The 26,033-nt window shown below is 35.6% G+C and overlaps 1 protein-coding gene across 5 annotated transcripts in view; it reads right to left on the bottom strand.

The window, feature by feature from the left end:
- The window catches only part of ATG10 (autophagy related 10), a 293,726-nt gene that overhangs the window by 192,853 nt on the left and 74,840 nt on the right, over positions 1 to 26,033 (bottom strand). For all 5 annotated transcript variants that reach the window (XM_027864306.1, XM_027864309.1, XM_027864307.1 and 2 more), the window contains exon 3: positions 18,373 to 18,459. In XM_027864306.1, the coding sequence (XP_027720107.1) occupies positions 18,373 to 18,459 (87 nt within the window). The remainder of the gene's footprint in view (positions 1 to 18,372; positions 18,460 to 26,033) is intronic.

The following is a 26,033-nucleotide window of genomic DNA, read 5'->3' on the forward strand; positions in this document are numbered from 1 at the left end:
TATTGAATCTAATTTCCTTCCTCCTCTCCTTTCAAGTTACACAAAGGTTTGTTTAAGGAATACGAGGCTTTCTTAAGGGTACATACAGCAACTGAAGGCAGTTGATAGCCCAGCTAAGTCTAGCCCTCTTAATCCCTCTCACATTTACTTAGCCACCATCATGAATCTAAAGGGATTCTCTCTCATGGATCTAGTTCAGGGAGAGCCTCACCAAGGGAATGGATGCCTACTCAATACTCTCTTCACATATACATCATGCAGGAGAATACAAAAAAGGAAACTGCTTTACAGGGAAGGGAAAATTAGAATCACCTAAACTCAGTGGTTTAATGAGGACATGATTCCTTCCGGAGGAACTTACAGACTGTGGCTGATTAGCGCAGGTAGTTAGAACACTCAGTTAACCTTCGAAGGCAAAGGGATGAGCTTGACTTGTGGGAATTTATTTTCTTAGCTTTGTTTAATGGCCATAAACTGAACCCTTATCTTTGGCCAGTCATTGGTAGTAAGCACAGATGCATGCTGTGGGTCACAAGGTGTGAAAGGCAGGCAGTGTGTCAGAGTAAGGATTATTGACTCTGGAGTCCAAAGCCGTAGGGTCAAACCATACCTCTGATAGTATCTGTGTGATCTGGGGCAAGTTACTTCCTGGGCCCTAGTTTCCTCATATTTACAATGAGGGTTTTAGACTAGAAGGCCTTTGCGGTCCCTTTAGTGCTAGATTATGATCCTTTAGATTAATCAGCCCAAATCTGTAAACTGTGCTAGAAAAACAATGTAAACTCTGTGCCTCACTAATAGTAGGATAGTACTGCCAGCTTAATCAATCAAACAACAAATATTTATTAATATGTGCAAGGGCACCAGGAGAGAAAGAGACAAAAAATTGTCCCTGTCCCTAAGGAGCTTATGTTCCTTTGGGGCCAACAACATTGTACATATTTCAGCATTACTGATTTTCTTCTAGTTTAGTTTGGGAAATGACAGAAGTTAAAGGACAGATAACAGAGACAAGTATTAAGCCATTAAATGAAGTATGGAGAAGTGTTTTATATTCATCACTTTACAAAGTATGAAGAAGCTCTCTTCCAAAAATGATTGTCATCAATTAGAGCACAGCTATCTATTGGCTAATCAATCATCACCCATGCTCCTAGTGAACATTTAAAAAATGAGACACACTCTGTCAGAGTCCAGTTTAAGTAGGAGAAAACTCTGAGGGGCCTTTCTCCTGGCAGCTTAGAAGAGAGCCAGCTGTGAAGAAATAACACACTTCTTAAGAAGTGATTATTCCTTGACTCTGAAGTAGGGGGGTGGAGTTCTGTCCTACCCCCCACCCCCACTGGTCAGGACTTCTTAAATGGAGCAAGGCACAGGAAACACAAAACACTGAGGGGCTTTACAAATACCATCGCATTCAATCCTCACAAAAACCTTGTGAAACAGTTGCTAGTATTATTCCCATTTCAGAGAGGAGGAAACGGATATGCTGACTGACTTGCCCAGGATCACACAGTTAGTAGGTGTCTGAAGTTGGATTTGAACTTGTCTTCCTCACTCTAGGCTCAGCACTCTGCCTATTACACTACCTGTTTGCATCTAATTAACTCACTCCTTCTGCCTCAGTCTTTTTCATCTCTAAAATGAGGCAGTTGAACTAGATGATCTTTAAAGTCTCATCTAGCTCTAAATCTATGATTGTTAGCATATACTTTCAATCAATTGAGTTTTTCTGTCATATTTCTTTAAAATTCAAACTTACAGAGAAAATTCCCAAAGAACTAACCCCTGGATTGGAAGATAATAAGTATGATCAGAACTTTTTGTTTTGTTTTGCTTTGTTTCTAAAGGCTTATTTATTGCAAAGGAAGCTAAGTGGTGCAGTAGACACAGCACTGGGCCCAAAGTCAGGAAAACCTGAGTTCAAATTCAGCCTCAGAAACATATTAGCTATGTGACCCCTGGGCAAGTCTTAACCTTTCTGTGCCTCAGTTTCCTCATATGTAAAATGCCGGTAACAATAGCACCTACCTCCCAGAGCCATGAGGATCAAATGAGATAATATTTGTAAAGCACTTAGTATAGTACCTGGAATATAGTAGGCACTTAAGTGCCTGTTTCCTTCCTTCCTTATTTAAGGAATAAGCATTCCAAATGAACAGCTAATCATGGGTAATTGGTGAAAGGATATAAACAGGAAATTTTCTAAAGAAGAAATCTAAGCGCTCAATAGCCATATTAAAAAAAAAACGCTCCAAATCACTAATAATTAGAGAAATGCAAATTAAAGCAATTCTGAAAGTTTTACCTCATTCTCATAAGATTGGCAAAATTGACAAAAAGGAAAATGACAAATGTTGAAAGGATTGTGGGATAATGTGCACATTAATGCACTGTTACTGGGGCTGTGAATTAGTACAGCCATTCTGGAAAGCAATTTGGAACTACTCCCAAAAAGTTAATAAAGTGTACATATCCTCTGACCCAGCTATAACTTTCTAGGCTTATAACCAAAAGGAGATGAAAGGAAGAGGAAGAAGATGAAAAATATTCACAGCAGCTCTTTTTTGCGGTAGAAAAAAACTGAAAACTAGGTGGTTATCTATCAATCAGGGAATGGCTGAAGAAATTATGGTATGCGATATAAAGAAATACTATTGTACTATAAGAAATTATAAAGAGAATAGTTTCTATGAAATCTAGGACAACTTGTACAAACTAATGCAGAATGAAGTAAGCAGAACCAAGAGAACAATTTATACAATAACAATAACATTGTAAAGACAAACAACTTTGAAAGACTTAAGAACTCTGATCAGTGCAATGACCAATCATGATTCCAGAGACCTCATGATGAAATGTTATCCACTTCCTGATAGATCTTAGCGTGTAGATAGAGACATAGATTTTTGGACAGGTTGGACAGAGCCAATGTTGAAATCTGTTTTACTTTACTATGCAGATTAGTTACAAGGGTTTTGTTTTGTTTTGTTTTCCCCCAAGAGGATAGAAGTATATGAGAGGAAGATAAAAATGGATTTTTGTTAATTGAAAAGATTTAATTCTTAAAACCTAATTTCTCCCAACAAGTAGATTCTCATCTCGTTCTGGTCTGGGAAGAAACTTAAGAGAAAAATTAATCTAGAAATTCTAAAATGGCTTTCCACAATTATCAGATAAATTCTCTTTGTTTTGTTTTTTTAAATGAAAGTCAGGGAAGTAGAAAAAATAAGAAGAGGTCCGTCTCATCTTATTATAGTGAAAAGAACAACAGGTTTAGCATCAGAGGACCTGGGCATGAATTCCCAGTCTGTACTTAAATAACAGGGGATGAAATACTCTCTTAGCTCCTTTGCAACTCTGATTGTCTGCCTCAAAGTTATTTCCCCCTGTGCCTAGGAGTCTATCACTTCATACTGCAACACCAGATTTCCAGCCTCAGGTGAGAAGACTATCTCCTGCTGCTCTTGTCTCTCAGAAGGCCAAAAAGGGTTGAGTCTGGTGATTTCCATCTGTGGCAACACAAGACAACTTCTACCTCCTGCTACCAGCCTGATCTCCCAACCACGATGTGGAGAACCTCTACTGCAAAGAGGAGAAACCATTTCTTTGATGTCTATCTCCTGCCAAACCTACACCTTGAAGGAAGATGAAGAGGAAAGTCTTCATGAGGAGTGAGACTTGCTTCTTCTACTGTTCAGGTTTGACTTTCATCTCCTGGTGCTTCATCTCTAGCTTGTGGAGGGAAGAGAAGTGAAACAGGGCTTCCTATCTATCTAACCTTCTATCTTTCTACCTTCCATCTTGTGTTACACTTCTCTCCAACCTGATCTCCAGCTTCCTTTGGGAAGAGGCATGGTGCCTTCCTCTCAATAATGAAAATTCTCACATCTGGTCATAGCCTACACATCTCAGTGATTTTGAATCTCCATTTATCACCCCTAACCCAATTCTTTATTCCCAACCCTCTCAACCTTCCCACCCCAAAGTTGTTTTCTGGAAAGTAACAAAGTTCCCTTCATCCTAAATCTTTTCCTCTCCCACTCCTTCCATCTTGTAGCTATTATTGACATCTGACTCCTCCCAATGATATAGCCTCCCTGCCACCCATCCCAGTACAAGGTGTACCTTCATTCATTCCCTCCAGCTCACTGTTTGAGGTAGGGGAATTGGAAGCCTCCTTGCTCCCCCTTTACACTTCCAGGTTCTCTCCCTACCTTTATCACTTAGAAACCTCTCCTCCTTTGAGGTTCATGCAATTCATCTCTACCACCAATTAAAATCCTGGTACCTGCTGCCTACAGACCTCCAGGTCACTCCCCTTCCTTCCTCAATCTCTCTTCCTCAGCTCCTGTCCTCATACTGTCAACATACATACTGACTCTCCCTTGAACACTCTAACCACTGAGTTCCTCAACCTACTCACTTCCCATGACATACTCCACTACCTCACCTCAGCTACACACAAAGATGGTCATGCCCTTGATCTTACCATCACCTACAAATGTACCACCTCCATATTCAAGAGTTTTGAAATATCCTTATCCAACCATAATCTATTGGTTTTTTTTTACCTCTCCCTCTGCTTCCCTTACAAAACTCTACTCTTCATCTGTACCATGACTTCCAATTCCATGACCCCTCAATTTTCTCCCAGACTATATTCCTTGTACTAACCACTCTTCTTTTCCCTCCCTTGGCCCTCTGAATGAACTAATTCAACTCTACACTGTCCCCTTCTCTTGAGTCCCTAGCCCCCTTATCATTTCACCAATTATGCACTTCAAGCCTCAGCCTTGGAACATTCCCACCATTCACTACTCCTACACACAAGCCGCTGAATGAAGATGGAGAAAATCATGTAACCATCCAGAATGAATCTACTACAAATGTATGTAAATACATCCTCAACTAGGCCCTCACTGCCTCTAGGCAATTCTATTATACTTCCCTTATCAATTCACTATCCCACTCTCCTCAGCAGGTATTCCAAACCTTTTCTTCCCTCCTCAAACCTCCCATGGCTCCTTCTCCTCCCATCCTCTCAGCTGATTTATTAACTGACTACTTATGATCAATAAGCTAGCTGAAATGCTAATACCACACAATAGGTTTATTTCTTTTTCTTTTGCTTCTTACTTTTTTACTTCATTGTTAAAGGAAAATTTTGATAGGGAAATTCCTCCTACTGATGCATTTCTGAAATTTGTAATCTTTGAAAGTTGCCTGGTCACTAAGAGGTTAAGTGGTTTGCCCTGAGTCACACAACCAGTGTATATATCTATATCTATATCTAGATATAGATATATATAGATACATATCTATATATATCTCAGAGGAAAGATGTGAACCCATTCTAACTCCAAGATCTCTCTATCCACTACACTACCCTGCCTCTCCAATAACTCCATTGCTGAGATTATGAATGAAATCAAGATCTAGAAATCACAAATTACCCTATAGTTTGTTCAAATATAATTTTAGTGACAAAACTGCATTCTAGATTTTTAAAAGTCTCACAATAAACCTCAAATAATACTTTAATATTCCAGGGAAATATATAATGTATATCATTGCTTATTTAATACTTAATGCTGTGATTCACAGCCTTTGGGGAGTCCTGGTTTCCTGTTATTTGCTTCCTTGTTTTCATGGTACCCTTCTTTCTCTCAAAAAAAAAAAATCAAAACTCTAACAACACTATAAGATATGTATTTACTTTGAAAATGAAAGTGAATTAATATTTATTTTGTCTTGAGAATTTCAATACCTCTTCAGATAATTGCAGACGTCCTGTGGTGCTGCAAAACTAGGATCAGGAATCAGTGAATTAATGACTTGAGAAAGCTCATTTATCATTATCATCCGGAATAAACATTTACTGAATACCTACAATGTGCATCTCCATTCGTTTTTACATATGTTAAATACATATGACTTCCCTGCATTTTAACTCAGCTTTCATAATTACCATATTAATTACTTAGCAAACTGTAGTTCGTACATTCACATTTTTACTTGGCATTTACATTGACCATTTGCCTATTTTGTTTAAAGCTAGCAATTATTTGAAGAGAAATTATTAGCATTTATTGAGAACTATTTTATCAATTATTCTATTTCTTAATGAATATTCTTAATTCTTAATGAATCTGTGCTTCATCAATGTAGATACTCCCTTCATGAAAGTAGATAGCAACACTTCCATGACTTGGTATATGGTATTCAAGAGTTCCTGTGGATGAAAATTCACTGCCCTGCAGCAAACATGGTGATAAATTTTTCTGAATTGAGCCAGGCTGGTCATCGTACAATAGACACTGAACTCACTGCTAAGGCTGTCCTGGAAGTTCCCCACCTTGGAAGGGCATCTCAAAGATTGTACTCTACTGTCACTGCCTTTGAGAACCTAGAATCACCTCCATACAACAATAAGCAAGCACATGATTTCAGTGGAGGATTTATTCATTCATTTACAAATAACAATATCTGGACATATGAGTCTCTTTTGGATCTAAAAAATAGAACCCATCCAAAAACCCACTTAATAAAATCCTTAAGGCAAATGAACACATTTGAAGTTTTGGTTATTTCAGGCACCATCACTCTTTCAATGTGCAATAAGAAACCTTGGCAATTGAAATCATCTTATGCTACTAGTTCTCATGTTTATGCTTCAGGGAATTTGGCTTTTTTTTTTCCTTCTTTTTTTTTCTTTTTTGGCTGTTATTGAGGGTTTCTCTTTCTCTGAAATTTTCTATCTGTCTTGGTCTGACAAAAGTCCCATTTGGTGGACTGTAAGGCCCCAGGGTAAAAATCCTTTTTCAGCCTACTATACTAGTGCTGTTTTTATGACTCTATCATTTTCATAATTTAAAAAAAAAGTAATCTGCAGGTGTATCCTGAGGCTCTGAAGAAAAAAGAAGTTTTGAGGTTGTTGGTTTTTTTACAGTGAAAACATAAAGAAAATGTGTTCAATAACCATCCCTTGCACCTCTTCACAAGAAAGAAATGAAACTTCAGAAGTTGTTTTATTAATCTCAAACAGAAGAAACTAAACCAAGATAATGCCATAACTACTTATTAATTTTTGATAAATATGTGTGGATAACTGACTTATGTTAGCTAAAAAATAGGACCAGAATAATCCTGGTTAGAGGAAGGCATTCAAGTAAATGAAGAGGTTAGAGGTAAAAAAAGTAATCCAAAGACATATCAGCTAGACTTCCAATTGTTAAGCAGATATGTCTCAATCATTTAAGGAATCAGCACCAAATATTCTTTTAAAAGAGGCATTAATCATTTATCATCAATAATCAACATTATACGCTTGCTAGGACTGTATTAGGTATTTACAACATTATTATTTACCTTAATCTTTTGCATAAAATTTGCCCTGTAAAATTATGCTATTCAACTAGTTTCTCTAAAATCTCCATAGGCTTAAACTAAAGAATTAATTTACCAAAATGAAATATATTCTATAATTTTCTATTCATTTTGAGAGGTTATATACAAGTAAAATGAAAAATCCAAAAACCAATGAGCATGTCTATCGATGATCATTAAATTATCATAGTGAGCTTCTGTTGCCACTTCTTTAAAAAAGTTTAATTACTTACTTATTTAATGATGGCTTCTATCGCCAACATAGGCTGTTGGGATAGGAAAGTATTTGTTAAAGTCTTACAAAACAACGAATGGCATTTTACTCTACTCTTGTTTCAAATGAAAAATGTTTAATTTTTAAATTCTGTCATGGTTAAGAGACCATACTAAAACAAACTATCAGCCTTATTGAAACAATAATATATCAAGATGTAAATGCTAGTGAGGTACCCAGCTAGGATCTGAATAAAAATCAGTCTATGCTGTAATTATTCTTTCTCCTCTTCAGGCCATAACTAACCCATGCAATGGCCTTCTCTGTCAGTGGTAAAAGAGAGATGTTCAAAATACTGTAAAATTCAATGCCACAAAAATTATCATTACACAAATTAAAAGGTAACATCAAGCAAAAGTCAACTTCCCTCAGTGCCTCAGTTTCTTCTTCTATAAACTGGGGACAATAATACTCGCATTGCTTACTTCGCAGAATTGTTGAGAAAAAACATTTTGCAATCATAAAATGCTATATAAATTATTTTACTATTATTTTTCCCATCCCCTAACATCAGGATTATGGAAGTATTACAAAGCACCCAGAAGTTTACTGAACTTTATCCACACATTCTCATAACTATCATCTCAAAATGTTTTGAAACAATTCAAAAAGTATATGAAGTGTGTCTTCCCCTCAAAAACCATGGTCTTCAATTATCATTATAATAATTGATGATATTTTCAAAATCCTATGAAAAGATTTTGGGTGATCTCTTTTTTCATGGAATAAGGTTATTTCTGTTGCTGTACATTTCAAGGAATAACTTTACGTATGAATGGGAGATACTTTGTTGGAAGGCAGCTATTAAAGTGATTTGCTACACCAGATTAAAAAAATATATAATCAACATACAGTGAACACAGTGAAATCCTGCTTTGTATTTATCTTTAATCAATTGTAGTACGGTAAAAACATGATTTACTGTGAAATGTCAGTTGCAAAAAAGCCAACCTGTTCTCTACTAATACTCTCATCATGAATTTCCTTGATGCTCCTGTAGTGTCATAAAAATTTTACATAGACAAGAAAGAAGGCATATAAGTTGATGGTTGTTTAGATCTTCTTGGTTGCCTTTTCTCATTATTAAGAAAGTTCAAAATTTTTCCTTGCCTTTGATATCTTCCCCCCCTTCAGATACCTTTTGAATAAATTCCTCAACACCCTGACAATTGTCAGATGACAATCATCTCCAGTACAGATTTTCTCCAGGCACACTTGTTCTAATCCACCTTAATTTTCTTTAGGGCCATTTCTAAGCACATCCAGGACTATGGTATTACAGTACAAGCGTGGTGACATTACTATCCTTGGTAATGAAAAAAAAGTTTATCATCAAAATCTTTGCATATCTTTTATTTGTTGTCATCCTTTCACTTTTATACTTCAATGACCGTGGGGTGACCTCTTAATTGGATCTCTCACCAAGCTTTTTAAAATTGGTTTTACCCTCTAATGCTTCTTTGCTTTATGAGGCAATACCGATCACAGTCTTCTATCATCCTCCATAATATTTTACAAATGAGTTTAGGTTCTAAAATGGTGTTCCCCTTGGCTGACAAATCTTTTCACTTGGCAAGAAAGTCTGTCAACTAAAACACTTTATAGGTCTTCTGGTTCTCCTTGTTACAGAAATTGATTTACACTGGTTAAGGTTCTTTTGAAATTATTTTAGTCTGTGTCAGTTTTCTTCTTCCATTCCTATCCTATTTTTCATCATCAGTAACTTGGAGCTACTAAAATTGCAGATGGGAGCTTAATTCATGTTGTAGTTGTTTTAGTTGTATACCATATCTTTTACTCATTTTTATTTTTCTAGTTTTGTACTAATTTTAATCTTTGCTCTAACAAGTCAGTGATCTGTCTGCATACAGACAGCCAATTCAGGAATGACTCTCACATCAGTAATGAGTTCTTTTCCGACCTTCAAAATATACTCATTTTTATTTTCTTTGGTGACATCACTCCATGCTTGTCATGTTTAACACCTTACTAATTCCTCTCTGATAAACAGTATTTGTGATATGTGTGTAAGGCTTCTGTGTAGTCTGATAAGTCTTTGGCCTCTTTTGTTCTTCATTCCTTATTTGTATTTTATAAGATATCTCTCACTATCTTTACCTATTCTCAACATTGCATTGAATATACTGAGTATCAAATTGAGATGATTTAATCTGAAGGGTCAAGTTTTTCATACAATATGCCTATTTCACTCTCCGTAACTTGATGTTGATGTATAAACTGCAATTACTTTTATGGTAGTTTTTTTGCAAATACTTATAAAGTATGCGATATAAGATGATCAAATGACCAACTGAATGATTATTTCTTGCTAACTTTGAACAATAAAACCAATTCTGCTAACTACTTTATTTGCCTCTGCCAGGAAAACCTTACATCCTTACATTTATCTGCAACTTCCTTCTTTTTTGGGGGTTTGTTTGTAGCATTTCAAGACTGATACAATTTAGTTCCTCCATGGACATATCCACTTGTTTGTTACTGGACAACTAAAACTTGCTATCAAGGACACAAATGAGAGATGGGTTGACAATAAATGAAACACGCAATTATTAAATTATTACTCTGTCTCAGATACTGCTTGCTAGGTGTGGGGAAAAGCGAGGCAGCAGAGACGATACAAATACAAAAGTGAAGAGTCCATGCCCTTAAGAAACTTATATTCTTCTATTTATCATCCTACGTACAATCAATTATTCAATATATCTTAGGAGCCTACTATTTGACAAGCATCATGCTAGGTGCTGGAGATACAAATACTAAGAATGAAATAATCTGCACTCTCAAGGTATAAGTGTCATGATGAGTGATAGAGAGTGGATGGACTGCCTGAATATTTCACTGATACATACAAAATATATGAAGAACCAAAAGAAGGCCTAAAACAGGGTGAATAGGTCCTCTACAAACTTTTTGGAAAGACATGGCCCTGTCCAAAGAGCTACAACAGAATAAGAAAGTATAGACGGTATGTGGGCTGCACCAGTATAAAAAGTGACCATACCAATGATGTTGTAAGTAATTCAACAGAATTACCAAAGTAATTTTCACTCATTTTCCTAATTTTGCCCTTAGAGACAAAATAAAATGTTTACTCGCTTTTTTCTGTGTAATGACCTTTCAGATATTTAGAGATAGCTATAATGTCTTCAAGATGAGATAACGTATGTAAACATAGCCATTTCTCTCAGTTGTCCTTCATGTGACATCATTTCTAGACTTTTCACCACACTGTTCATCTTCTGGAAGCATTCTATTTTATTAATGTCTCTCTTTAAATGTCATGAACAATGTGACAAATGTGATCTGACCATGAAAGAGTACAGCATGATAAATTCTCTGGATCTGGACATTATACCTCCCTTTAAAGTATCTACATAACATTTGGGCTGATATTGAACTTGTGGTCACCTAAAATACCAGGGTTTTTGTTGCCTGAACTTCTCTCAAGCTAAAAGTATCTCTTCCCATGCAGATGATTTTTTAAAAAATCTAAATGCAGCTCTTTATATTAATCCCTACTACATTTTATATTGATTCTGGTCTATCACTAGTGCCTGAGATAATTTTTTATCTTGATTCTCTCATCCATTGTATTACTTATCCCTCACAAATTTAAGTTATCCCCAAATTTCACAATAGGGTATTCTACTGATATCTTTTTCCAAGTCACTGATGAAAATGTTAAACAGAACAGGGACAAACACAGAGCCAATGACATGCCACTACACCTTGTCCCTGGTTTAAAATGCATCCCTTATTCAACATTCTTTGGGCATAATGGTTCAACCTTGCATAAATCAATTTTATTGTGCAAAAATGTAAAGAACAATGTACACTTTGGAAACATTACGTTTTAAAATCATGAAACTGTGATTTAGCTAAATCTGCTTGAGAATACTGGAAAACATAACTAATCAAAATTAGTCTTTGCCTTGCACAGAGTTGAGGCATCTCGTGAGACATGAAGAATGAAAACACTAAGTAATGTTGCTTTACACAGTCTCTTTAAAGGTCATGAAGCTCATTAATTATCACAAATCTACCAACAATTTTGCTGACAGAGTCTATCCTATAAGAACACTTGTACCTGAATATCCATAGACTTTTACATATCAAGATCAAGTTGTCCTGACAGAAATGAAGGGATATTTTATATTTGTCTGTGGCAAGCATAATCAATCCTTGGCACAAAATTCACCCAAAATTTAAATTTAAAAGACATCCATCATTTCAGTTTCTGAGATCAAACAAAACAAAACAAAACAAAACAAAACAATTGTGGCTGTTACCCATCAAGTTAGAGTTTATTTTCGTATGTATGATTTTTATGAAAGTCATAAACAGGAATAATGTTTAATAACATAAAAACATTATTTTTAAATTAAAAACTTGGGTGATAATTATAATCAAACCATCAGAAAGAGAATGAAGTAAACATTTTTGCTTAAGAGGAAAAGAAACAGCAAAACAATCTAACTACTGCCTGTCCAATATTGATTGACTCAGGCACCAGGTAATATGTAATTTGTTGAGATGACGTCTAGAAAGTTCAATATCTGTAGGAGCACTGCATTCAGTGCCACATTATCCCAACTTTTCCCACCTATCCATAGCAATCATTGTGATGGTAGTAGCTGAAACTGCTGCAAATTATTAAATGACACTTCTACTAAAAGTCCTACTCTAATCCCTTATCATATATATGTGACTGGGTTTTTGAAAATTGTTTCAGGGGAGTATAAGCTCTTGTGGGTCCCATGGAGATGGAAAAGGCTTCGAGTATGGGCCCAGTGATGGAATCCATGTCTGCTGTCCAAGGACCAGCTTAACAAAGTTTAGAGAGATTCATTACCAGGTTGGCCAGGAGAGGATAAAATTTTCAGTCCTATCAGCTCTTGAAGACCATCTACTAAGTTATATAAAGATTGTAATCTGTATCAGTGAGGGACGCTCTACCAGAGAAATCACAGGTCTTTGAGCACCCAAGAAGCAACTTCCTGCTAGAGAGACGGGAGAACTATGTTGCACGTAGTGTCTACCTTGAGAATAGCCATTGATTTAAATAGAACTAAATTGAAGAAGAGACATAATGATTGTGATGGCATAAAAGAGAGAATGTGAAGAGGTTCTCTTTCCATCTTGTTCTCTCTTTATTTACACAGAAGGTAAACTCCTTGAGAACAAGGGTTGTTTTGCTTCATTCTTTGTATTTGTACAGCAAACAGAGAGCCTGGCATATAAAAACTCTTAATAAATATTTATTGATTATTGATTTGAAAGACTGACTGACTGATACTCATTTTCATATCGCTGACTAATCATAGGACATTGATGGGAAAGTAAACTTACATTACAGAAAAGAAGCACAGATTTCCTTTAAAACATGGGTTCTTCACATTTTGGGGTCATGGGCCCCTTTGGCAGTCTGGTGCAATCCATGGACCCTTTCTCAGAATAATGTTTTTAAATGAATGAAATAAAATATCTAGAAATGTCATGCATTTTAAATGTATAAAATAAAATACATAGGCATATCAAAATATTTTTTCAAAAAAGTTTATAAACCCCAGATTAAGAACCCCTGATTTAAAATGAATAGTCCAAACCAGCAGTGGCTATTGGAAAATTATGGTGCACAAGAAGCAGAAATGTTGAGAACAAAAGAAGACCAGGAAATTGTCTAAAATTTTAATTGCACCAGTATATAATACTAGGTGCCACTTTTCTTTAGGGCTTGTATCATGAAACTACTTTAAAATCCTTGCCTTAAAACCCTGTTAAGTTTTCTCTTAATTTTTTAAAAAAAGTTTTGTCCTGATACAGTAACAATGTCTTCTGAAAAATAGTTCTAAGAAACTATCTTCTTAAAACAGTCTATACAGAAATCCTGAAAATCAAAAGAGAGATTAACAAAATTGAAAGTAAAAATTCCGCTTAACTTATAAGTAAAATTAAAAGCTGGTTATTGGAGAGAAAAATCCAAAACAATGAAATAGAAAAGCCACTGGCTAATTCAATCTTAAAAATGAAGAAAACAATTATCTTTAGCAAATTTGCAGGATATGAAACAAATCCACACAAATCATCAGTATTTCTGTATAATACAAAAAAAAATCCAGAAGGAAGAGACAGAAAGAGAAAATCCATTTAAAAGAACTATAAGACAGTATAAAGTACTTGGGAGCCTATCCGGTTAGACATACATAGGAACTATACAACCACAATTACAATACTCTTTTCACACAAATAAAGACATTTAAATAATTGGAGAAATATTAATTGCTCATGGATGGGTCAAGCCTACATAATAAAAATGACAATACTGCCTTACTTATTCAGTGCCATTTCAATCAAACTAACAAAGAACTACTTCATAGAGTTAGAAAAAAAATCGTAAGATTTATGTGGAGGAATAAAAGATCAAGAATATCAAGAATCAATAAAAAAATGAAAAGGAAGGGACTCTAACAGTATGAGATCTTAAACTATATTACAAAGTTAAATTATCAAGACAATTTGGTAGTGATAAGAAACAGAGAGGTAGATTCATGGAACAAATTAAGTACACACTATACAGAAGCAAATAAGCACAGTAATCTAATGTTTGATAAAGATTCCAGCTACTGAGGCAAGAACTCACTATCCAACAAAAACGACTGGGAAAATTGGAAAATAATCTCACAGAAACTAGATACAAACCAACATCTCACACCATATGCCAAAATAAGTTCAAAATGAGTACATGATTTAGACATAAAGAGTGACATCATAAGCACATTAGTGAAGCAAAAAAGAAATTACCTGTCAGATCTATGAATAGGGGAAAAGTTCATGACTAAACACGAGATTCACAGGAGGTAAAATGCATAATTTTAATTACATAAAATTAAAAATGTTCTGCACAAACAAAACCAAGGTAGCTAAAATCAGAAGAAAAGCAGGAGACTGGTGGGGGGGAGGAATTTTTGCTGAAAGTTTTTCTGACAAAGGTCTCATTCCTAAGATATATAGGGAACTGAGTCAAATTTACAATAATAAGAGCCATTCCTCAATTGATAAATGGTCAAAGGATATTAATCAATAGCCATATGAAAAAATACTCTAAATTACTAATATCAAGAGAAATGCAAATTATATCTACTACACACCTATTAGACTAGCCAAGATAACAAAAAAGGAAAATGACAATTGCTGGAGGGCCTTAGGGACAACAGGCACCTTAATGCATTGTGTGTGACTGTAAATTGGTCTAGCTATTCTAGACGGCAATCTGGAATTATGCCCCAGAAGTCACTAAACTATAGAAACCTTTTAATTCACTGATATCACTTAGGCCTATATCCCAAAGAAATAAATATCAGGAAAAGGACCTATACACACACACACACACACACACACACACACACACACACACACACATACACGTAAATGTTCATAACCTCTCTTTTTTTAGTGGCAAAGAATTAGAAACTGAGAGTATGTCCATTAATTGGGGAATTGATGTTGAGAACAAATTATCTTATATGAAATACTATTATGCTATAAGAAATGATGAAGGGGATGGTTCTAGAAAATTCTGGGAAGACTTGTATGAATTGATGCAAACCAAAATGAGCAGAACCAAGAGAATAATTTATATAGTAACAGCAATACTAAAAAAAACAACTTTTAAAGACTAAGTAACTCTGATCAACATAATGACTAACCATAATATCAAAGGATTCATGATAAAACATGATATCCACCTCTAGATGGAGAACTGATGGATTCAGAATGCAGATTAAAGTATATTTACTTCTCTTTCCTTTCTTTTGGACATGATAAATGTGGAAATTTGTTTCAATTGACTACACATATTTGTAATAGGTTTTGTTTTTCTTGGCTTCTCAATGTGCAGGGGAGGAGAAGGGATAGAATTCAAAACTGAAAATAAAATTGAACTAAACTTTTAAAAATTTTTAACTTTTAAAAAACAGTCTACATTAGGAAGCCAATGTATCTGATCTCATGTGTGAGCTGGTTGCTAAAGTTGTTGTTGTTGTTTGTCCTTCATTCTCAAAGAAGACTATGACATCAGGAAGATGATGCCATGACATGCAAGTGAACTGGATTTAAGTGAGGAAGAGCTGTACAAAGTCACCAGACTCACTTTCTCCTCCAGAGCAATCTGGGTCCAGTGGCAAGATATAGATCAGGATGACTGGAGATGGCTCCCAGTTGCTAAGGTGAGTCCTACCTGAAGAGATGAGACATAGCATGCAGAAGAAAAGCAAATACCTGATGAGGAGTGCAAACAGGGTCTCAAAAAAAGAGTAAAACATCAAGAAACTTTTTTTCTGATAGGAAAAGACAATCATAATGTCATTAATCACTCTCCATTTCCCATATATATGGGGAGAGACAGAGAAGTGTAAAAAAAAAAAAAGTAATGCTAGAAAGGAGATGGTTTAACTTTTGCCCCCTCACTCCCCCCTTTGCCAATCCTCAGCCAGTTGAGAAGTGCAATATTTAGCTATGACTACTATGAAATTACAGGAATGAAAAGTATCTTCAAGTGAAATCATAAAGCCAAGGACAGATAAGCCTAGACATTTCAATATTGAACTAAGCAAGTGAGGAAAAGTATCTATGTGTTTCTCTCTCTGAAACCACATTATTGTGTTTTGCTGAGTTTGAATACTACTTGAAATACTTTCTAGCTGTGTGATCTTGAAAATCTAAAGCTCTTTAAAAAACTCTAAGAATGAATTTCCTTGTTAGTAAAACCAGTAAAATACCTACTATATCTCCCTCACAGGGTTGTTGTGAGGATCTAATGACAATATATTTAAAGTGCTTTGCAAACCTTGAAGTACCACATATATGTTATCAACATCATTATTATTTATTGCTTTAGTAAGGACTTATCACTTTCATTTTTAAAATATATAATGAGCAAAAAAAAATGTCCCAACCCATTTGCTTCACTGACTAAAACCTGAATATTATATTTGGACTATAAGGCACCACCACTCACCTGGTGGCAACTTATTATAATAGTTTGCAAAATATCCAAAAGGAAATAAAGTTTCTTTTATATTGAATTTACATAAGTAAATATAAAGTTTCAACAGAAATATCACAGTCAGCTTAAACATAGCCAGAGTAGGCTACTTATTTCATTGACAAACTGGTGTGGTTTATTTTATTGAACTTTCCAATTTATTTTTCAATAAACAAGCATTTATTTTCTCTCCCTCCCACTTCCCCTTGCCCTGTTAGGGGAAAAAAAGGAGAAGAAAAAGAAAACCTTTGTAACAAATATGCATAGTCAAGCAAAACAAATTCCCACATTGGCAATGTTCAAAAACATCTCATTCTGCATTATGGCACATGAATGTAACCTGAAAAGATTCAAAGAACTCTAAGAGAAGGCCCTCCTCCTCAAAAATCTCTCCCCCATCAGCTCTCCAGGGCAACTGAAATGCGCTCCATTAGAACCACTGACTCATAACTGCAAGGAACCTCAAAAAGCATCTAGTCTAACACGAACTAAGCAGGAAGCCCCTCTCTACCATTTTATCTGTGCTCCATGCTCCAAGGCTTGCCCTGTAGGGACAAGTAGAATGAAGGCCCAAATGGAATTCGTTCTTCCCTAAGTCTGTATTATGTAATTAAGAACTTGATTATTTCTGGCTTCCCATATATAGATATTCCCTCTTCAGTGCAGATAAGCAACTGTTCACTCAACATCCCAAACATATCTAAGTGCCATATTTATTGTACATCTAATAGCACAGTAGGAGCTGTGGGCCGAAGAGGGCAAGTTCCCATCCACATAATGCACCCCTTTCCTTGCCCCCCACCTTCAGTCTTGCCTGGCACTGTCAGATGCTGGGACTTTGAACAGGGCCAAGCCCAGCAGCAGTATACTATCTTCAGGAATAAACGAACCCCAAAACAATATTCAAACATGGAATATTGTAGTTAAAAACCTGTATGTGTTCAGAGAAGTTCTTGGTTTCAACAAAATCCTTGGTTTGAATAAGATAGAAAATGCATAACTAGCAAATATCCAACCACTTGTTTCTCTGATTAAAAATGTACCAGAAGATAAATTTGTTCCAGTATCTTTACTTTCAGGATGTACCAGATGCTAAATAGATTTTAAATAAATTAAATCTCTCTAATTTAATTTAGTTTTTTTAATTTATTTTTATAATTCTATAAACCAAAGCTCCCATGCTGAAGTCCTACTCTGATGCTTCATGATGGCACAGAAGTTATTCTCAGTTCTGAAGGCTAGGCCAAGAGAGAGCAAGGTATGACATATTCTACCAAGCTGATAAGACCTCCTATCTGAGACCAGTGATGGACTGTACATTTGACAGCCAAGGACCAACCTAGTTAAATTTTGGAAAATGTCATCCCCTAATGACTACTAATGGCCACTAAGTTTTTTTTACCCTAGAAACTCATTAAGCCATCTATTATTTGAGAAACTGTGGTCAGCACTGGTACACATATCCACAGAGAGGAAATACTTGTGTGTGTGTGTGTGTGTGTGTGTGTATGTGCATATACTAGCAGTATAAGTCTAGATCAGTGCCCTAGACAACTCCCTAAGACTATAAGTTGCAGAACTGTCACTGAACTGACTCCTCCTTTCCTCTCAACTAAAGAAAAAAAAGATATTTTAAAGTACTCACCTCAGCTTGAGGAAAGAGCTGTTCAGTCACAGAAGTCCTGTTTCTAGTCTGGAAATGTGTTTTGCTCATGTAGCCATCAGAGCAGTCCTATGCCCAGAACCAGCAAAAAAATAAATGATGTATTAGTAATTATTTTAAGAAAGGATTATCCTGAAAGCTACTACTTATAAACACCCAACATAAGCTGTAACAAGGGTCTTATTATATGTTAAAAACTGCTCATAATTCAGGCAAAAAGTCATTATTATCTACCCTTCTTTTTAGCAACCCTCAGCACAGAGGTCAGAGCAAGGCTATAATAGCTTTACATGGGTCTAGGCCCTTGAGAGTCATCAAAATATTATGTTAGATAGCTTTTACTGATCTTCATGACACAAAGTAACAGATTTAGAGCTAGAAGTAGCCTTAGAGGTGTTCTAGTTCATCTCCATCATTTTATAAATGAAGGGCGAGGGATGTTGTATTAACTTCTGTCCTTATTATACCTTCTCAGAAAATATTCCTTTGTAAACTGATACTGTTAATTGATACTAGGGAGATATCAACTAGTCCACCGATACTGATATTGAAAAGCAGATAGGGTATGAATAACAGCACTAGTACTAGATTTCCCAACCCTTAGAATCCTTTTTTTTAAATTAAATTTTAAAAAATTAAATTAAATTAAAGTTATTTATTTTTAGTTTTCAGCAATCACTTCTATAAGATTTAGAGTTTTAAATTTTCTCCTCCTCCTGCTTCTTCTCCTCCACTGCCCTGAGACGGTGTACAATCCGATATAGGCTCTACATATACCTTCATGTTAAGTATATTTTCCCATTAGTAATGATGTAAAGAACAATTAGAACTAATGGGAGGAACCACGAGAATGAAGCAATAAAACAAAACAACAAAGGAAAAGGCAAGCAAATAGTATGCTTTCATCTGCATTCAGATTGCATATTTCTTTCTCTGGCAGTGGATAGCAATTTCCATCATGAATCTTTTGGAGTTGTCTTAGATCCTTGCATTGTTGAGTCAAGTCTATCAAAGTCAGTCATTCCATAATGTGGCTGTTACTGCACACAATGTTTTCCTGGTTTTGCCCATTTCACTCTGTATCAGTTCATGTAAGTCTTTCCAAGTTTTTTTGAAGTCTGCCTGCTCATCATTTCTTACAGCATAATAGTATTCCATTACATTCACATACCACAACTTCCAACCCTTAGAATCCTAAGGGGAAACACTAACACTAGTAAGCTACCTTCTTAGAAGCATGGGCTTGGAAGTGTGAACCCAGAGGGGATGCCACATAAGGAAAAAAATGTTCTAACAGTTAGAGCTATCCAAAAGTGATACAGGCTGCCTTGGGAAATACCTCTAGAGTAGAGATGTGGACAGCCACAGGAAGGAGAGTAGAGTAGTGGCTCTACTTGCTGAGTAGATCAGTAACTCCTTGATGAGGCATCTCAAGCCAACTTTTGTTTACATCATCAGCTGAGACTTATAATCTTCCAAGATGTGTATCTGGGCTGTAATATAGAGCAGCCTAAGAACTTTCAAACCTGAGAAGAACTATCTCCTCCCTGGGATTCATGTGGAGATAAATTATGCCAGTGGAATCAACTCAGGAAATATGATTAAGGATTGTGAAGCTCCTTACAAGGAATGGAGCACATATAATAAGAGTTAGTTTAAAAAAACATTTGGCTAATGTCTTGTGAATCTTATTAAGAGGGCTTTAAACTGAAAAAGTAGGAAGAAAGAAAACATCTCCAACAGATATGATAGTCCTGGTACTGCAGAAAGCAAGAGGTAAGCACACAAGTGAAAGAATAACAACAGAGGACCAATGGTTAATTCCTGGGAGATAGTGTCCAAAAAGAGTCAGGAGAATGGATGGAATGTTACACAACTATCTATGACATGTTAAAAGACACAGATGAAGGCTTCCAGTAGTACTTCCAGATTGGGTAGATCCTATATTGAGAATTTACAGGTGGACACAGATAGGAATTACACAGGATGAGAAGCCATGGAAGGCTGTGATCTATAACATTATAAGGATCACACATGCATTTTATACCTATGTATATATATAAAATGGGAATTACAGTTCTGTCTATGCCTGAAAAACAATACTACATTCCCAACAAGTTGTCATCCAGCCGCTACTAGAAGACCTCCAATGAGGAGGAACTAATTCTACTCGTTTAGCTCTAATTCTGAGGAATTTTTTTTCTTACATCAAACCTAAGTCAGTCATATTAATTGTGCACATCCATATATATGTGCATATACATCAATATCTATATATCAGTTAACATGCATTTATTAAGCACTTTCTACTCCATACCAGGTACTGTGCTAAGTGCTGGAGATACCAAGAAAGGCAAAAAAAACCCAACAACAACAACAGTCCCTGTCCTTAAGAGGCACACATTATAATGAGGGAGACAATCTGTAAATAACTAGGTATAAATAAGATGTATACAAAGCAGATTAAGGTAATCTGAAAGAGGAAGACACCATCAGCTGGGGGAAATGGGAAAGGACTTTTGCAGAAGGTAGGATTAAAGCTGAATCTTACAGGATGCCCACTCTAAGAGATGGAGATGATCAGATGGCAATTTCATGAAGGATAGCTAACACAAAGGCACAAAGATGGGAGATGGAGTGTTATATTTGAAGAACTGCAAGCTGGCCAGTGTCACTATATCACAGAGTACATGGAAATGAATAAGGAGCAAGAAGACTGGAAAGGCAGAAAGGGATAACACCAGATAAAAGACTATATTTGATTCTGCACTTCACTGTGCAGGGGTTTACAAGGTCAGGCCTGGTGTTCTATTCACTGCAGCATCTAGCTGGTGCTAGCTTACACTGACTATCATAAATAACCAGTTGAATTGAGAGTGTCATAGAAATTTAGAATCATGACCTCAGAGGGTATCTAGCCCATCTTATCCATAACTGAACCCCCCTACCTACAAAAACACAAGGTCAGGCAAGCTCCATTTAAAGATCTCCATCAATTGGGAATTGCCCCCTGAAGCAGCCCATAACATTTCTGTACAGCTCTAACAGCAGAGAATTATTCATCACACAAAAGTAAAAACCTATCTGTCTACAACTTTTACCCACTGCTCCTTGTTTGGGGACCAAGTAGCACGCACCTAATTAATCCCTCTTACCCATAAGAACACTTCAAAATACTATTGTCCTCCATCTAAATCTTTTTTTCCCCTCTGATTTAAACATGCCTAGTTTCTTCAATAAATCCTGATGCAGCATGGTTGAGTCCCTTCACCATGATACACTTAGCATACTTGTCAATGCTATTAAACACCCCTTCTCCAATATGTAAGCTCAGATAGTAGAGTAAGCTCAAATAGATAGCTTTAGGTTGAAACTGAAACTGACACTGAGCTTCATCATCACTACCTTCTTGGGTTTGACATCAACACAATCTTCAACCACTAATATAAGATGTCTCACATTCATCATAAGATATAAGGGGAGAGGAAGTCAGGTTCCATCACTTTAAGGTTGAAGCTATACTGTTGCTCCTACCCTTCTCCAACTTTTCCACCTTCAATCACATCATTCAGCGTTAATATATGCATACCTGCCCACCAAGTATACTGCACAGTCAGATTATGTATTGGAAGGAAGGATAGCAATAGAACCAGGTGAAGTGTTATGGTGGCAAGGCAAAACTTTTGGAGGTTTGATTTCTTGGGTGGCTGTCCCTTTGTATTCATATTTGCTTCCCTGTGCTGTATATGTCTGTGGGAAAATCTTTTCTATCTGGATTTAATCTAAGCTGTCCAAGGTCTTGGGCACAAAAAACACTAAAAAGGAACGTGCTCTTGATAAAATCTATTGGGCCTATCCCTATTTTTTTAGGCATGTCTGTGTCAGAAATCATGGTTTCCTGAAAGTCAGAGGCTGCAAGGCCATGATGACTTTCCTAAAAATATGATGCCCATGACTAAATTGCATACTCCAAAAATGGTCTGACCAAGTATAGTAGGACAAAGATTTCAGGAGACAGATATATAAGATCACTTAGGGATCAGCTAGACCATGAGTTCTTAACTTGAGGTTTGTGAATTTGGTTGTTGGTTTTTTTTTTTAATTTGATAACTGAATTTCAAGGTTTCCTTTATAACCCTATAAATTTTATTTTATGCATTTAAAAACATTATTCTGAGAAGAATGTCTATAGGCTTCAAACACCAAAAATTATTAAGAAACACTAATATAGTCTAGGATAGCTAGCTGGCACAGTGGATAGAGTGCTAGACCTAGTCAGGAAGACTCATTTCCTGAGTTCAAATCCAGCCTCAGACACTGACTACATCTATGACCCTAGGAAGTCACTTAACCCTGTTTGTCTCAGTTTTCTCATGTATAAAATGAACTGAAGGAGGAAATGGCAAACTACTTCAGTATCTTTGCCAAGAAAACCCCAAATGGGGTCATGGAGAGTCAGACACAACTGAAAACAACTGAATAACAACAAGATAGTCTAACCTTATTTTCCTCAGGAAATAAGCATAGAAAGGTTAAGAGATATGCCGAAGTCACACAGGACTGGGATTCAAATCTAGGTCCTTTTACTACAAATACAGTGGTCTTCCTACTATACCACCCTACTCATTCTGCACACTGTGCTTATTTGGACTCTATATCACAATGCTGACACAAATTTAACTTTTAGTCCACAAAATATTCTAGGTCTTTTTCAAATTTATCATTCCTTTGCTAAGTCTCCCTGTTCTCTACTTTGGTAACTTTTTGAACCAAACTATAATATTTTACACATGTCCCTATTCAGCTTTATTGTATTATACTCAGTCCATTGCTCAAGTCTTTTGAAAACTTCTGGGGTCCTGATTCTGCCTTCCAACACATAAGCTAACCTTCCTAGTTTTGTACCATCTGTAAATCTGATAAAGCTTATTATATGCATTCATCTAAATCACTGATGAAAATTTTGAACAGAATAGAGTAAAAAATGTAGTTTTATGGCACTTTAGTAGAGACAATGATCCATTAATGATGCTCTTTAGCCATCCCACCAAAACCAAATCCATTTAAGTGTTTCCACCTAACCTACATCTCTCTGTCTTATCAACTTTGTCAAATGACTTGCTGATATCCAGGAATATAAATTCCATCATATTTCTCTGATCTATAAGTTTAGATACCCAGTTGAAAAAGAAAATGAGAGTAGTCTAGATTCACTTTTTCTCAATGAAATTGGCTTTGGTCATCATGCTCATCACTTCCCTTCCATCCGCTCATAAACATACCTTTAAAAATGCAATATGGAATTTTCCAGGAATTGAAGTCAAGTATAACTGACCAATGGATTGAAGAATCCATTATTATCTTCTGTTTCTCTCTGTCTGTCTGTCTCTCTCTCTCTCTCCCCCAATTAGTACAGGATTGGGTTTGTTTTTTTTTAAGATGGTAACATAAGTCCAAAGTTTCCAGGTTAAATAAACACATTCTTTCTCGATGCCTACAATATGTATATTTACATATATGTGTGCATGTGTGTATATGTATATATATTTTATATAGTATATATTTATTTATACACATGTGTATTTATTTTTATATAAATATATTATGTATATATACATATATATGTATACACATAGGTATATTTACATGCATACACACACACTGCAAACATCCAGAAAGAATGTATTTATTTAACCCAGAACATATATGTATATGTTTCACCTAGAAACTCTAGAGTTTAGCAGTCCCATTTATGGGTGCACAACATTTGGGATTTCCCTTGGTGCTGTAATATGTGGATTCTATTTTCAATTTGTCATCTGGCTCTAATAGTTATGAACAGTTTGATTCTATAATCTACATAGCCAGTGGGAAGCAAATCACATACCAAGGAACTCCAGTCAAAATCACATAGAATTAGAGAACAAAATAAGAAAAGAAATTAATGAAGCATTATATACCAAAAGGCCTATACCTAAGAATAACTTAGCCTTAACAAAGTAGAGATAAATCATAAAAAAGGAGAAAACGGACCTTGAATAGAATGCTTTCAAAACATTTCTGTGGGAGAAACAGAATTGAATGAACTTTTTGAAAAATAAATGCCAGAATCAAGAGAAAAGACAGATAAACAAGTACAGTAAACTTGAAAGGGCCAAATGATGAACAAATTCTTACATTCTGAAAGAAGAATTTACTATTATCCCTTCAGAAAGACTACCATTTCTAATGGTCAATGAGGGGACAAAGAAAAACTCATAGCAGGAAGGAAAAAAAGGCAGGAAATAAATAAAGCAGAAAGAGAAAAAAGCATAAGAAGGAAGAAAAAGGTTTATCCCAGAGACGTAACAGGAGAACAGGCGGTAAGAACTTACAATTTTTCTTAATTGAGGTGTAAATGAAACAACTCAACTTTGACCTATTTAAGTAAGCAATTAACAATGAAAAATAAATTATAGACAGAAGAAAAGATAAAGAGACAATATTAATTTCATATGGAACTTTAATTGATGTAAATCAATTGTCATAACAATGAGATCAAAAACATCTAAAAAGTGCCTTAGTTAACAAACATTTGACTTATTTACAAAGTAGAGACAGATGGCAGCCAAAGTTAACACTTGAATAGAATATAAAATTATTTGTAAAATGTTACAGAGAAGGATGATGGAAAATTACAAGCATTATCACCCCATAAAACAGAAAAGCAATAGAGGGTAAAACCCAACCAAGAAAGGATGGGAAAAAATACCCAACTGAGCAAAGCAATCCCGAGGGTTTTTAAGTATGAAAATGGAAAGAAGATTAAAAAAAACCCAGAAGAGAAAATATTTGCAATGACTTTAATAAAAGGCTTTTTTTTCACCATTAATGACAGTAAATGTTACACTTAAGACTTTAACATTGCTGCCCGAGATGGCCTTATAAAGGAGGAACAATGGCACTAAAGAGAATGAAGATGGGAAAAATCAATTTGATCATAAATCAAGGACAGTTATGCGAATGGTGATATAACTTCTAAAGGTGGGAAAGATACCAAAAAACTAGGGAAAATATTGAATCTTTTTACATGCCTTCCCCCCAAAAAAGGTAACCAAGTATCTCAACAATTACTGAACAATATGTCTCCTTTCTCATTTATATAAAATTTTATGAGTATCATTTACACATACACATTGAGAGTCTCCTCATTGCAGGTCTAAGAATGCAAAAGGTAGGTTTTTGGACATGATATTTTGGAGTATACCACATCTTTACTATCACACAATTAACTAAAAGACATAGATTGTATAAGATTCCATTGTGCTTACTGTATGTTGCTTATTAAAAAAAAAAATTTGGTTTAGTAGAATAAAACACCACTTTAAAGGCTCTCTTCCAACAAGGTATCTCTTGACCAAAAATCAAAATTATTCAAGATTCCCTGAAACAGAGATAAACTTTTTCTCAGACTCTCTGGTCATAAATATCAGGTAATCCAGAAAACAGAGAGGTCCATTTTTTCCAAAGGCATTCAATATAGTGACAGAGGAGATTCAGAGTCCAAGTTAAAGAGGACTTACCTGTGATTGGTGAGGTCACACTGATGTTCCTATCTGAGGATGACATCACGCAGAACCTTTGTGGATGGTTAGGCTAAACTC

Source organism: Vombatus ursinus, unplaced genomic scaffold (assembly GCF_900497805.2).
Source record: "Vombatus ursinus unplaced genomic scaffold, bare-nosed wombat genome assembly UNPS02014774.1, whole genome shotgun sequence".
NCBI lineage: Eukaryota > Metazoa > Chordata > Mammalia > Diprotodontia > Vombatidae > Vombatus > Vombatus ursinus.